This window comes from Mirounga leonina, unplaced genomic scaffold (genome assembly GCF_011800145.1).
Source record: "Mirounga leonina isolate KUSES-001 unplaced genomic scaffold, KU_Mleo_1.0 Mir_454, whole genome shotgun sequence".
In the NCBI taxonomy this organism is placed as follows: Eukaryota; Metazoa; Chordata; class Mammalia; order Carnivora; family Phocidae; genus Mirounga; species Mirounga leonina.
In genome coordinates this window covers 15,401,045-15,415,869 of record NW_023270763.1, presented here as the reverse complement: position 1 = coordinate 15,415,869, position 14,825 = coordinate 15,401,045, and the positions used below count along the sequence as shown (strand labels likewise).

Genomic DNA, 14,825 nt, shown 5'->3' with positions numbered 1-14,825 from the left:
CTTGAAGCCTTCAAGGACCTGAAGTTCACTGGTCCCAAGAAACATGGACCCCCTAGAATCCCTCACCAACTACACTCAAATTTCTTAGAAGTGGTCTAAAGATGGCCACTAAAAGGAGGTTAAATTATCTTTACTGTTCCTTTCCCGGAGCTTGGAAAGGAAGGATCAAAATGGGTACGTGTTGAGACGTGCGGTAGCAACCACAAGTGAAGTGAATCGAGTTCTGTATTAAGAACCACATTGGTTCATGGTCCTCCATTTGACTGGACACCAACAGGAGTCTTCTTCCAAAGCAGTGAGCTTTAAACCAGGACTGATACTGAAATCTTAGGAATAGTGTACCTGACTCAGCTGAATGGAGGCTGTGGAAGAGGAGGAGGAATGGTTCCACAGGGAAAGACCAAAGACCGTCCCCCAGGAGCAGGGCAGGTGGCCTCACCCAGAGGTACAAAGGCCCAGAGTACTGGTCTGTAGGCCCAGCCTGTTTAAAAAGGTCCCGTCACATTCAGTGGAGTCGGATGTCATGGGACCAGTGGGCCTTTAATACCCATCTGTCCACTTCTGTCGAGACTAGACTATGGCTGAGGTTGGAATCATGTCCTGGAAGAGTCGGCAACCTCTGAGCTCCCTTCTGATTCAGACACTCCTCAGCTCTTACCTTTCTTACGCTTACTTGTTAGCTTACAACTTTGTGGAAATTGGTACACAGACCTTGCTCATTATTCCAGCAATAATCACTTTCTGTAAATTCCCTGGGCCTGGAGCTCCTCTGCGGAGCTGAAGAGCAGCCGTCTGTTCCTCACGCGCCTGGTCTGTGGCTCAAGCACGTGGGTGGCCCGAGGGCCGCGGGGCTGGTCCTGTGGAAGCAGAGTCGGTAAGCAGCACCTCTGACGGGCGTGAGTGGAAGCACGGCTTTCTCAAGACTCGAACACAGTGCAGTTTGGGAAAACAGCCTGACACATAAAAAGAATTTCAGATGCTTTCCAGCAGTATAGATCATTCAATTTATAGATTTATTCAATCTAATTTATGTCTTTATGGCCACTTGCATAAAGACAGCTCTTGATTCACATACAACAAAAGCCTTTATCTTCACCTCTCACATTCCCTTCTGGTGACTTAGTACAAACGCCGGGCCAGAAGCTTCCCAGTCTGCCCCGCACGCTCCAGAAAGTGCTCGACGTCTTCCCCGTGGCGGCGGCCCCTTGCCTGGGGAGGGGGCGCTGAGAGCCGCCCGCGGCAGGAGAGGTGCTTCGTGGTTTAAAAACTAAACGGGCTGTTTTCCAGACACTGTGACTTCGCTGCTGACAGGTGGTACATGGTTTCATTGGCAAGTTTCCAGTACCTCTCTCGCAAAAGGAATGCCGCCGCTTTTGGCTGTCTCTGCCGGGTGAAGATCCCCTTTTTATTCCCCAACACTCTCTGCGGTGCTAAAAACAAGGCAGAAGGAGTTTCAGATGCCTCCTGATGGGCCAAATGGGGACCAGGCTGGAGCCTCGCTGGGCACTAAACAGCACCGCCCTTTCACAGTTTCGGCCTGCTCGGTCGGAAGAGGCGTCCGAAGCCCACTTCCCATACTGCTGCTCCCCCAAACCACCTCAGCGCCCTGGGGTGCTGTTTCTTTTGTCTGTTAGGGGCAGAACACCCAAAATTACATATTCTCTTCTCTGCGAAACATGCGTACCCGGCTGCCCAGTAGCTGGTGCGGGGGGCCGAGGGCAAGTTAGCCTCGGAAAGGCCGGGGAGGCCCTGAAGAGACAATCTGGTGGGAGCCGGAGCCGGAGCCGGCGAGGCCGGGCTCTCACTGCTGCAGGCCGCTCGGCTGCCCTGCCGGGGCTGAAGCTGGGAGGGCGGCAAAGCCGGCCCCGGGCTCCCGGGACACCTGCCGCCTACCCCCTCGTGAAACTGCAGCCTCCGTTAAATGGGAAGCTCTCTCCGTGATAAGCCAATGCCAGGCACCATGCCAAGCCCCTTATCAAATGAACTCCTACATCAGCTTGCAAGGTGGTTTATCCCCACGTGCAGGCTTATGGAAGAGCTGGGTGATCTGTCCACAGTCACAGCTGATTTCTTATTGCACAAAGCCAATGTGCCCACTCACGAAACTAGGCTGCAGAAGCCATTGATCTCATTTGCCAAACACGGGGAGGCTTGTGTTCTCATTCCTTTTTCTCTTTACCTCCCTCTCCATTCTAATTTTTTTTTAAAGATTTTATTTATTAGAGAGAGAGAAAGAGAGAGAGCATGGGGGGGGGAGGGTCAGAGGAAGAAGCAGACTCCCCGCCGAGCAGGGAGCCCGATGCGGGACTCGATCCCGGGGCTCCAGGATCTTGACCTGAGCCGAAAGCAGTCGCTTAACCAACTGAGCCACCCAGGCGCCCTCCATTCTAATTCTTAATTAAATTTTCACCTTCCAAAGGCCCTGTCTTTCCCTCTAATAATTCCCACTACTACCAAATCCTTCCTCACCTCCCCAAATTGCTATGCTAAATTTATGGTCTGTCAGGAAACTAGTAATACCTAGAGGAATGGAAAGAAATGGGATATATTCATTTGGAACTTAACTGAAGGGACCCTCATCTCTCCCCACCTCAGAAAGCATGCAGACTTACAGAGCCTCCCACATCCAAAACACTATGACACTTACTCATATTTGGTAAACCTGCCTTTCACAAGTGAATCACGTAAAACACACTGACATATCCTAAGTTTCCCGGGCTTTGTACCCTACTCTGGAATAATGAGCATATCCCACAAGTAAATCCAATACAGGGTCCACTTTTTCCTCACCCTGTTGTGAAACGGACAAAGGTTAAGTTGGTCATTTTTGCCTCAAGATAATAGGTTCTCCTGTTTGCTTGTTTTTAACCATAAAATGATGTGGGAAGTAGGCAAGTGCGGGCTGCTTCCTAAACGTGACTTGCTTCTCCTAGAAAAGTCTCGTCGCCCACACTGATTAGAGCTTTCCCCCTCGTTTCCACTGTCCTTACAACCGAATGTCCTGAACTAACAGGCCACCCTGAAAAAATGAGCAACAAAATACATCCGTAACCCAAACTTCCACTTACACTGGTCAGTCATAAAATCGGCAAAATTCCAGATGAGCTCTCCAACCACATAGTCTTTGCGTTTTTGATCCAGAACCAAATGATACTGCTCCAGCAGACCTTTCTGGTACTCCTCACTGAACATCAGAGGTGGGTCCTGGAATTCAAAGCCAGGGAGAATTGAAAAGGCAGAACCGTTAGATAAAAACAAAGACCCATGTGCTGGTGACCAAAATACCCATCTCCAAAGAAGAGAGATTTTTGGTAAAGAACCTGAATTAGTAACTGCTCCATTTAGCAACAGAATTCGATGTTTTCTTGATCTTACTCTTCCATCTCTATTCACCAGTGCAGTGAATAGCTGAGCTACACGGGAAGTAAAAATAAGTCTTCGAATAATAAACTGAAACCTCAAGTTTTAAGAAGGTGCCAGTGCGTAACTGGAGAACTACGGTGACTCACTGCACTCCCCTCACGTTCATCTTGCCTGCTCTGGGGAAGCAGCTGCTATCCAGCAATTCCACCCATCCCACAAATAACCATAGTACCTGCTTCCGAGGCGGCTTTGGCCACGAAGCCACGAGCAGGAAAGGCAAGCGGCCCTGCCCCGGCCGGCTCTACTCTGAAGCAAGACAGACTCGAGCTGTAAGTGTAACGAGCGTGAATGGGAGAGTGCGAAGCCGGAGCCGGGGGATGGTTAGCAGGGGGGCTGAGAGGCGCCCCACAGGGCTCCCCGGGAGACAGGCAAGCTCCCACCGCGCAGGTGAGAAAGGTTCTAACAAAGCCAGAGGCCACTGTTGTGGACTCATTCAGTGTTTGGTGAAGAGCACCTACACGTGGTGAACTAATGAGCCTAACGATCGTTCAGATGTTCCTGGAACACAGAGCCCGAGTTTTCATCGCATGGGAATTTGGGGGGCACTCCATCTTAAATGTTCAAGGATGTAGCATCTCAGTCATTTTACAGGAGAACAAATCCCTGCAGGCTTTGAACTTCTGTCCCAACGAGAAGGATTAAAATGCTACATGGGAGGCCCTGATGATGTCATGGTGCCTCTGCGCCATGTTTTGTTCTGGTTCCAGAGTGAAGCTGAAGGCAGGGCGATATGTAGATTTTCTTACCAACCCTGCCTCGCCTAACACTCACCACACTTCACCCTTTAAAGTTAAGACTGAATTAAACTAAATCGATTCGGTCATACTAGTCACATTTCAAGTCCTCAGTAGCCACACGGGGCTAGTGGCTACCCTTTTGGGCACTGCAGAAAAATGCCATCACAGCAAACGGTTCTATCAGTGCCAGATCCAGACTGAGCTGCTTAAACATTCAGAGTTCGTGACCTTTTCAAAGATGAAGAGCTGGTACGTACATACACCATTCTCATAAGCTATTTCCCCCTATTCTACCAGTTTATACAAGTGGCATTCTGTGTCAGCAAGATGGATTTAAGGGTATGAACAGAAAAATATAGTCCATAGGGGTAGCTGTTCAACATAGGAAGGATAAGCATGTTGTGCGTCAACAAGGAATCTGATACTCGTGACAGGTGAGTCTGGGATGGCTGGGGCGGGGACGAGAGGCTGGCCGTGGTTCAAGAATCCACATGAAAAAATCCCCACAAGAGAACGCGTCATATCTTTGATGAGGAAATTTAAAAAAAGGGAGAGAGAGGGAAAATGCTAGTGATGAAACCTTGCTCCAAGATTTCATTCATTTCCTTAACGGGTATTATTTAGCACCTACTGAGTGCCGGACCCTGCTGAGGGCTTGGGAAGCAATGATAAATAGGATTCAGTCGCTCCCCAAGTCCGGTCAAGGACAGAGGCAGAGAAATAATGATGGTACCCGGTGAGAAACGCTGAGACAGAGACTGAGCACAGAGAACAGCTTCCTCTGCTTGCGGCAGGCGGGGTAAACCTCACCAAAGAGGGGACCTCAGAGCTGAGACCTGAACACTGAATAAGAACCCAGGCGTCAGCAACTGTGGTGCTAACATGGGCGTTCCAGGCAGAAGGAACAGCCCACATCCGAGCAGGAGCCAACGAGCACCATGAGAACAGTCCAGTGACCTGGAGTGAAGGCAGAGGAGGACGACGACCTGGGGGAGGGCGGAGAGCAAAGCACACCGACTGCCCTGGCCAGGCACTGTGGCTTTAACGGGGGGGGGGGGGGGGCCGGGGGACGCCAGTGACGGGACTCCCAAGGTTTGGATTTGCTCAGGAGACCACTCGGGCAGCCAGCGGGAAGCTCTCTGGAGACAAGGCCAGAAGGACCAGGCGAGCGAGGCAGAGGCCTGAGCCCTGGAGGACAGGCTGGTGTGAGCCCGAACAACCGCGGGGACATGGTCAGCACAAGTGAGGGATGGGACAGGAGCACCTTTCTAGCCTCTGGGGGAATGAGTGACACCCCTGTCCTGGAGAGTGAACAAATAAACAGAACACTCTACACGACTTACCTGGTGAAACCCTGCAATGGACCCTGCTCCGTACTCGCTCTGGATGATTGGCTTCTGATAGGTCCTGTACCAGTTCTCAAACTCGGTGGCCAGGTGCAGCTGAATCACCTCCAGGTGCCCGTAGTCATGATACCAAGAGTAGTAACTATTCACACAGATGACGTCCACATACGGCGCCTAGGAGGAGAGTGTTAAACTTGTTCATGAACCAGAAGGTAAAAGAGCTTTAGGGCTCCCAAACTCAGGGGCTCTTCCAGCAGAGGAGGTAGGAGGGGGACGCAGACAACGACTTGGGTGCGCCCGTGTGTGGCAAGCGTAGGCAGAAGTGACCTGAGTCGGGCAAGGCTCTAATTCCGGACTGATGCTCGTGACCCGGCTGCAGCCGGACTCCGGGAGGCTGAGCGGCACAGAGGCGCCCCCCGAGCCGGCCTCGGCGCAGCCCGGGGCCCGAGACACAGGATTTGGTTCTCCGCAGCACTCCTGTCACACCGGCCTTCCCTTCCCTGGTCCTGGAGAAAGGTTCCCAACTGAAGGACAGATGCAGTTTTTCTCCTCACAAAGGTCTTGGTTAACCATGCTGTTTGTGAGCTGGTGCCGCGGGCCGCAGAGTGGCTGGAAAATTCCCTCCTGGCGCGTAGCAGAGAGGATGCGCAGGGCTGCCTTGCGTCTACACAGTGCGGGGCTCAGCACAGAGCCGCAAACGCTAGGCAGCCAAGGGTCCGGTCCCTCCCAGCACCTGAACCAATGCCAATCTCCAGAGCCTGCCCTGGGACTGATGTGGTCCGACTTTCCCAGGCGACCGAGCCCCTTCCCAAAGGGCGGTGGCAGACCAGGAGGCAGGACGAGGCCGCCTGTGGGGGACATGTGTGCCTGGATGGCACATCCCACCAGGAGTGTGGCGACCCTCTGAGGCTCAGGCACTGGCTGCCCCGTCCACACAGGAGGCCAGGACAAGAAGAGACGCCACTTGGGCTCTGAGAACGTCCACGCCCGCCTGGGCCAAGCTGGAGTTTTGCCAGTCTCTGTGCTTCCTTGAAGGGGGTGTTCTCGAGAGACAGCAAGGGAAACACCTGGGATACAAACCTTTTCCCATCCATGTTAAAATGAGAGTTCCCAACTGATATTTGTCTCTTGCATTTTCTCCTCCATTCTTTCCACAAGATGTTTGCTCCTTCTGTAGCACTTTCCTCTTCAGTACTGGCCTTGAGTTCTCTCGTGAAGAAGCATTTTCTTGCTCCCATGTCTTCTAGCTTCAGTGCAACACAACACATCGTTCCCAAGGGGCTGCTCTCCAGCCATGGGTGAGCCTGGCTGTCCCTTCGATCCCCGCCCGTGGTTCCCAAAGCCAGGTGATGACTGGAATCGCTGAGGAGCTTTTTAAAAACTCAGACTGCCACCCTGGACTTACTAAATCTCAGAATCCAGGCATCTGTACTTACAAAGAGCTTCCCTTGGTGGTTCTGACAACCGGCCAGGTTTGAGAAACACTGGCCAGTGACAGCCGTAATTCTCTTCAGCTGAGGCGCATCACATGCTGAGTCTGAACTGAGAGTGAAACCTCCCTGTGCCCAGCCTCCCTGGATTAAGAAGTCACACTGCCTGGCAACTAAGCAGCTAGTTCTCTTTAACCTGAAGACCATCTAGGAAAGCGTTTGGACCAGCTGCTCAAGGCTCTTCCCAGCAGCCCATGTTAGCAAGCATCAGGGAAGGTGAGAGGACAGGCAGGGAAGTGGTGCAGAGACCCCCAGGCTCACCCCCAGGTCTGCTTCGTAGTTGGAGTTGGTCACAAAGGTCACGGGCCGGGAGGGGTCCAAGGCTTTGGTGTGAGCAATCAGCGTCCTGTCCACGGAGGGCAGAAGACACGGGCTGGTCAGTCCAGGAAGGGCCCTGGTACAGCCGTCTCTCCCTCTCCATCCCATCTCCCAGCCAAACCCCTGCTCTCCTCCCCACCCTGAAGAGTACTTTAGGGGAGCAAACATGTTCTTCTAGCCTTAGATCATGTTCCCCAGCATCTTTCTTTCCCCCTCCCCAACTCCCCCCACCCGCCCCACCCCAGAGAGAGGGCCACCCTCACAGGGCTGTGCAGGCACCCGAAGCTGGGGGCCTTGGGCTCGGTGTGGCTAAAAGCTGCGTTCTGAATCTCTGAAAAAGCTCCGGAAAACAAGAATGCGTGGGGTATGGACCAGGACAGATCCAAATTTAACAAGTAAGTCGGGGGGGTGTGCGAGGAGGCGGGCTGTGCACGGGGCACTCGCGGGAGCCTGAAACAGCCTCGCCCGTCCGCAGCCTGGTGGGGCAGTGTGGCCAAGGGAAATGCCACAGATGTTACAAGTGGCAGGAGGACCACGAAGGGGAGGCCCAGAGCTCGGGGAGGCAGTAACAGGGCACTTAATGGACACTGGCGAGTCGGCCCAGACTCGGGAGAAACGGCATTTATGAGTCATCAAGGAGGGACCTTGAGAAGAGGCTTCCCAACGGAGGGCCCAGCCTGTGGTCGGGGCTCAGCCCGGGGACCTGTCAGAGGCCACCCAGTGCAGGTCACCCCATTCACAGTTAAGCCTGCTTCTCTCTTCCCACAGCCAGCTTTCTTCTCCTTGACGCCCTCCCCACACTGCCCTTCTCTTTCGAGGGCTGCGGTTTCCTCGAGCCAGAACGGTATCCCTCACCTCGAGTCCCAAAGCCACACCCTGAAGCAGCCTGGGTGTCCCTGGGAAGCTCCTCCGGCCCAGGCGGCTTTAGCCACGGCCTGCCTGCCTCGCCGCCGCCCCGCTGATCACGCACCTCCCTCTCGGCACCCCCCAGAACAGCCTGTAAGAACCGCAGGCACCTGCACTCCTTTCCGCCCCACGACAAACTTCTGTCCCCCAACCCTGGCTCAGCACGGCCCTAGGCTCTGGGCTGTGTGTCCAGAGCTGTCCTTTGCCCAGAGCCCCGCACCTTCTACCCGAGCTCAGCTCACAGCGCCCTGCGGCACTGGGACAGCCTCAGCTGCCCCCACAGCAAGTGACCCCCCTCTGCAAACTAAGTTACAACCGCGTGACCGTGATCGTAAGGAACACATGGCACCAAGGACCCCCCACCCCCACCCCCGCCGGCCCCGTTGTCGGGATGCCCCTAAGTGGGATTCTGTGCGCTGCGATGCTGGTGGGGGAGGGAGGGGCTACTGGCATTTGGTGAGCGGGGCGTGAGCTTGAGCTGGACTGAGCCTGCCCAACAATGTCACTTTAGAATAGTTAGAACATGTATGTCATCGAAAGACCCGCGTAGGGTTATCTGCCCGGAAAATCCAGTTTTATAAAGCCTCACTCCTCTTTACAAACGAACCCAAAGCATCACGAAGTGGTTTTTTGTAGCTTTAACATACACTAAATTTCCCAGGAATGGAGATAACCTAACGACTGAGAGACGATGGTAACAGGTGTTGTTGGGAACTTTGGCCTCGAGTGGCTCACCCCTTCAGAAACGCACAGTGAGGGCGGTGCGGACCTGGTAGCAGGTGCCCAGACACTGCCCCCACCGCCAGCACCCCAGGCCTTGTTCAAGGTGATTCCACACCCAGCTGCGCGCACCTGACCCCTTCACCGGGCTTTCTGGAGCGCCAGGCCCAGGCTTCACATAGGCTTTTATAAAGGACCCTCCCCCGTATCACCGGCCAGGCTGCTATTCTCTTCATAACCCGAAGTTTCGGGTATAAGTGAACTCCGGACTTCATTTCAGGTGTGAAGAGGGGACCGTGGGTCTCCGTGGGTTGACACCCCAACGTGGCGGGTGGCACTAGGTCCCCCAAACTGACCGCGTGCGGAGGCCTGCCCCGGCCAACCCCCGGCCGCCGGCTGACCTGAGCGCTCCCACGGCGGCTAACCAAGTTGGAGCCAGGCCACAGGCCTCGCCTCGCACCCCCGACCCGGCCCAGGGCGGTGGGAGCACTCACTTGAAGTAGTAACCCGCAGGCTTCAGGAAGGAAGCGGGCTCATTGGCCACCGACCACATCACAACAGCCGGGTGATTCTTGTCCCTACGCACCAGCTCCTCCATCACCTGCAGGTGGTGCTGCAGGGACTCGTTGCTGTAGCTCTGGCTGCCGCAGGGGGAGGGAAGGGAGCGGGTCAGCAGGGCCTGCCACGGGGTGGGGGTGGGGGGGGCAGGCTGAGCCGTGCGGGCAGCGGGGGGCACTCACGCCAGCACGATGCCCACGCCCGGACTCTCATCGATGACCACAATCCCGTAGCGGTCGCAGAGCTGCATCACCTCCTCGGCGTACGGGTAGTGGCTGGTGCGGAAGGCGTTGGCCCCCAGCCAGCGCAGCAGGTTGAAGTCCTTCACCAGCAGGGGCCAGTCAAAGCCCCTCCCCCGGATCTGGGCCAGAGCACAGTAGTGACCCCCTGCCCCCTGTCCCGATGCACTTCGTGCTAAAGCCAGGCCCCTCAGGGGTCGTGGGGAAGGTGAGGCTAGGAAATAGACCCCATAGGGACCTGGAGGCCGCAACTCACATCCGCATCCTCGTGTTTGTTGACCCCGTGGAAATAGAAGGGTTTCCCATTGATGAGGAAGCGATGCTCTGTGACGGCTACGGTGCGGATCCCCACGGGGAGGGAGTAGAAGTCGGACACAGCCCCAGCGGCTGTCTGTGCAGTCAACCTCACCTGTGAAAGCAGAGCACCGCACCGGGTGTGAGCCCCACACAGCCCACCCTTCAGCGGGAAGCCCCCCCACCCCCACCCCACAGCGGCCCACGTCTGGGCCCGCAAGCAGAGAGATGCAGAAATCCCTGGCTTCTGCCATTAGCAAGGAGGAACCTTCCCCCACCCTGCCCCCGGAGCCTGCTCTTCAAAACTGGGCCTCCCCACCAAGCACTGAGAAGACCAGGCTGGGAACACTGCAATCCAATTGACTAGGAAGCTCAGAGGACCACGTGTGCCTATCTGTCCTGTACCCTCCCCCAACCCCGACCCACTGGAAGCCAAGGCTGCCAGGTGGGGGCAAAAGGCCTGCTGCAGCCCCAGGCCTAACCACCATTACCTCCAATGAGTACAGGTAGGCGGGGTGCTCATGCATCAGGTAGGGCCACCAGAGGTGGGCGTTGGGCACCTGCAGCTGGCCGCGGCCCCCTGTCCCCTGGGCCACGACTTTGCCTTCCTGGTCCAGAAGACGCACTTCCAGCTGGAAGTATTCACTGCCCTGGACAGAGACCTGGTAATCCACCAGCCCTGCAAGGGACAAGGAAGATCAGACAAAAGAGGCAAGGACACAACCTGGGTCCCACAGAGGAGAGCTCCCTGCGGCCACCACTCTGGATCTCAGTCTGCAGTCAGGGGAGATTAAGTGAGGGCGGCCCGGTGGGAAGAGACACGGATTCTCATGAATCCTGAGCTGTTCACCCAGAGCTATGATTTTAGGCAAGCCCCACTTCTCTTTGGACTTCACTTCCTCACAAAATGTGGTCAGACCAGATGGGGGATTTCTGCTGCCCATGCCTGTTCAGACAGGCTGAATTTCAGTTGTTCTTAGGTAGATGAGAAGCCTGAGGATGAAGAGATTCTGGGAGAGCCTTTCTCCTAGCAGATCTTTCTAAACAGGGAGCAGAGCCACTTGGGGCCTGGCTGAGGGAAGTTCTTGCCAGGAGCCCCTTACCAGTGTCCTGGTCCACGCCGGTGGTGACAGTGATGTCATCAATGTAGGTGGTAGGTGTGGTGTAGAGGAGCACGGGCCGATGCAGCCCCGCGTAGTTGAAGAAGTCAAAGTTTGTGTTCTGGACAAAGTAACCCTTGGGGTACCTAGGATGGGAGGAAAACGCCCAGCTGGAGCCTTGCTCTGGTCCTTCAACCTCAGCTCACATGTCTCCCTGGCCTCCCAGAGCCAGGGCCTCACCTCTGCTAAGGCCACCCAGCCCCTAGTGGGAAGACCAGTGGGCAGGGTGGGGAGTGGGGTTGAGGGAGGAGCAGGGTGCTGCTCACTTGGAGATATCCGTCTTGTAGAGGATGGTCCCTGGCGGCAGAGTGTGGGGAGTGAGAGTGTTGTTGATGGCAATGGTAATGCGGCAGGAGGACAGGGGCCCACTCTGGACCAGCTTGCTGATGTCAGCTTCGAAGGGGAGATGACCCCCCTCATGCTCCGCCACATGCACCCCATTCACCCACTGCAGACACAGGGAGATATGGGGAGGGAAGAGCAAGTCAGTGCCGGCCGTCTCAGGCACTCCCTCACACGAAGTCCGGTATGTGGGGGCTGAGGGCCCCGCCAGCTGCCACCTGGCTCACAAATGGAGGAATAAAGCTCCAGAACAGATCAGGCAAACCTCCCCTGACCCAGGGCACTAATCCCAGTGTGGGGTCTCAGCATGCCCCCAACCACCCCAGCAGGCAGGCTGTCAGGGGACCCCTGTGAACCAGGCAGCCCCAACTGCTCAGCAACTGTACATGACCACTCGCCCTGCTTGATGCTTGTACTGACCACAATGGCATGGTAGTGGGCACTGCCAATCCTCAGCACCACCCTCGTGCCCAGGTCCTGGGTCCATCGCTGTGGCAGGGTCACCTCCCGCTCATACCACACCCAGCCGACAAAGCTGCGCAGCTGCCTATCCTGGCCCACATCGTTGAAGCTGGAGGGAACGGGCATGTCCAGGGTGGGGCCTGACTGCGGAGAGAAGGGCTGGGATCAGGTCCAGGACACCCAGGACCCAGACAGCCCCCTTCCCCGGGGGCCAGGTCCCTTCCGCAACCCTGCCTGCAGGAAGAAAGGTGGACAAGATGACTTCTCCCAGGCCCTGGGATTCCAGGCCGTCCCACTATTGTCACTTTTTTTTTTTAAAGATTTTATTTATTTATTTGAGAGAAAGAGTGAGAGAGAGAGATCACGAGCAGGGGGGAGGGGTAGAGGGAGAAGCAGACTCCCCGCTGAGCAGGGAGCCCCATGTGAGACTCGATCCCTGGACTCCGGGATCATGACCTGAGCCGAAGGCAGGCGCTTAACCGACTGAGCCACCCAGCCGGCTCACCATTGTCATTCTTTGCCAGCAACTGACTGATACCTTTCATGGGGCTCATTTAATTCTCACAACTCCATGAAGTAGATGCTGGTCACTCAGACATTTAATGGACTGTGTGCAGTGAGCCCCTACAATGCTGTTCTAGGTGCTAGGAATAAAACCGTGAACAAGGCCCCCGCTGTCAGATGATCAGCTCTATGAAGAGTCTGGAGGGTGGCAGGGAACTATTGCAGGGGTCAGGGAAGGCCTTTCGGGGCCCATGGGATACTGCCTCAGGACCAGCTGGCCGAACCGGGTGAACCCGAGCCTGGCAGGGAATCCTTTGGTCACCTCAGGTGGAAGGCTAGGCATGAAGAGGACAGATAGCTCAGTGTGCCTGGAAGCAGCCTGGAGAAGAGCTTCCTGACATCTTCAAGTGGGATTTCCAGAGACTCAAATATTGGCTGAATGGATGCATATTGATAAGAAATCCACTGCTAGGATGCTTTGTGTCCAGGGCTGGGAGGGGGTGCAGTGCTTTCTCATGGCAGTCCGCAGACAGGGGTGAGCCCAGGGCCACAACCCTGCCGGAGGCAAGAGGACCCGAGGAGACCAGACGCTAAGGGGAAGATGATCAACGGACTGGCCCAGAGAGGAAGGCGGTGGGGGCAGGGGCTGCTCTGCTGAGGAAACTGTGAGGCACAGACCCGGCAGCCAGCCTCCCATTCTTCCTCCCCTGGTGAACGGATGGCAAACACTGAGAAAAGCGGATCTAGGAGAGGCGAGGGCCAGTGGACACACAGGCCGACGCCAAGCCAGACGGGAGACCCGGGGAGGGATCCTTGGCTAGCTGGCTGCCAAGCCCCGTCCTCTCTCTGCACCTTGGCATGTCCTGGTCCTTCGAGCCAGGGCAGAGCTGGTGCCAAAGATGTCGAGCTCCCCTCCTCCCGCCCCCAGCTCGGTGCCCGCGCCGCGGGTGCCTGTCCCACGGGGCCGGGGTCGAGCAGGGGCCGGCCCTCCGCCCATTTCCTCCTTCCCAGTCCCTCTCCCTGCCGGCCGACCCCCACGCCTCCGAGCCCGTCCTTCTGCAAGCTCCTCCGGGCCGGCCGCTGCGAGGGCCCAGGGGAAGGCTCCCTGCCCCCTCCCCACGGGGCCCGCACCTCGCGCAGCGGGGTCCGGTACCACTGCCGCTCGAAGCCCTGGCGCCGGTCCTCGGAGAAGTCGGCGCGGAAGCTCCAGAGGCCGTCCAGCTCCTTGCGCTCCCGCGACGGGCTCTCCTGCGGGTACAGCATCCCGCCCTGCAGCGCCAGCCCGCAGGCCCAAAGCAGCGGGCCGAGCGCGGCCCACAGTCCCGCGTGCATGCTTCCCTCGTGGCGGCCCGCTAACAACCCACGGCCGCCGGCCGGACCCGGAGCTGCGCTGGAGGCCGGCGGGGCGGGGCGCGGCGGGGCGGGGCGGGGCGCGCGAGGTCACGTGCCCGCCTGAAGCCTCCCGCGCCATCTTGGTTGAAGGCGAATGCCAGGTCCCGGGGAACCCGGAGCCCGGAGGGTCCTGTGGAGGGACCCACTGCCTGCTGGCCCCGTGGCGACGACGGGGGAGGGCCGGCGGGAGCCCGAAGCTGGGCCTGTAGGAGAGGGACCCCCCCCGCTGCAGCCCCAGCCCACAAAGGCAGAGATCCCCGGCTCTGCGCCTGTCCCGCCGCCCTGCCCTGGCCAATGGGACCGCTAGCCCGTCCCGGGGTCGCGGGTCCGGGGCCACAGGGCAGCGAGGGACCCAGGGAATTGGCCGGACACCTAGTGAGCCCAGGCGGAGCCATGCGTAGTGGTGTCCGCAGTGCGGCCATAACCTTGACCCCAGGCCTCCACCTATGGTCACTTTGATGTGGTTTTGGAATATAGGTGGGGTGAGGTCCGGACCGGCATGGCCATCTTGAAGTGGTTTTGGTGCAGATATGGTGTTTGACGCTCATCAAACTGAGCCCCAAACCTCTAACCAGGGGCTCCACGCTACCTCTTGGCATTGCAGGGTCGTAAAGAAAGAAGCAAGTGGCTTCTGAGCAGAAAGAGCAGAAGGCTATCTGAGAACAGGCGGAAGCTGACACCCCACAAACCGCCACCACCAACAACAACCCCCCCCCCGCCCCCGCCATGGGTTATATGTGACATTCCTCAGGCACTCCTGGCTGCCCTAAAGGAAAAACAGCTTCTAGAGATTACAATCCTGTAAGACATGAGTCTCCCTCAGTTTATAAGTTTTAGCAATTTACAAGTACAAAGCATTTCTATCAATGGCCTAGCTTCCAGAAGGGAATGTAGATACAATTAAATGTCCTTATAATCTGTAGCCCATTGACAG

At 56.8% G+C, this 14,825-nt stretch overlaps 1 protein-coding gene across 2 annotated transcripts; it reads right to left on the bottom strand.

The window, feature by feature from the left end:
• Nucleotides 1-992: 992 nt before the first annotated feature.
• GUSB (glucuronidase beta) lies at nt 993-13,894 on the bottom strand. 2 transcript variants are annotated; one of them, XM_034988744.1, is made up of 12 exons: nt 13,631-13,894; nt 11,954-12,139; nt 11,458-11,639; nt 11,135-11,277; nt 10,523-10,710; nt 9,994-10,146; nt 9,681-9,859; nt 9,435-9,581; nt 7,258-7,342; nt 5,504-5,680; nt 3,069-3,204; nt 993-1,430 (listed from the first exon to the last, which is right to left on the bottom strand). In XM_034988744.1, exons 1-12 carry the CDS (start codon nt 13,829-13,831, stop codon nt 1,261-1,263), a joined length of 1,947 nt encoding a protein of 648 aa, XP_034844635.1. In that variant the 5' UTR covers nt 13,832-13,894; the 3' UTR covers nt 993-1,260. The 2 variants fall into 2 exon arrangements, with proteins under 2 accessions (XP_034844635.1, XP_034844636.1); XM_034988745.1 differs by lacking the exons at nt 11,135-11,277; nt 11,458-11,639; nt 13,631-13,894 and having other exon boundaries at nt 11,954-12,020.
• Nucleotides 13,895-14,825: the final 931 nt, after the last annotated feature.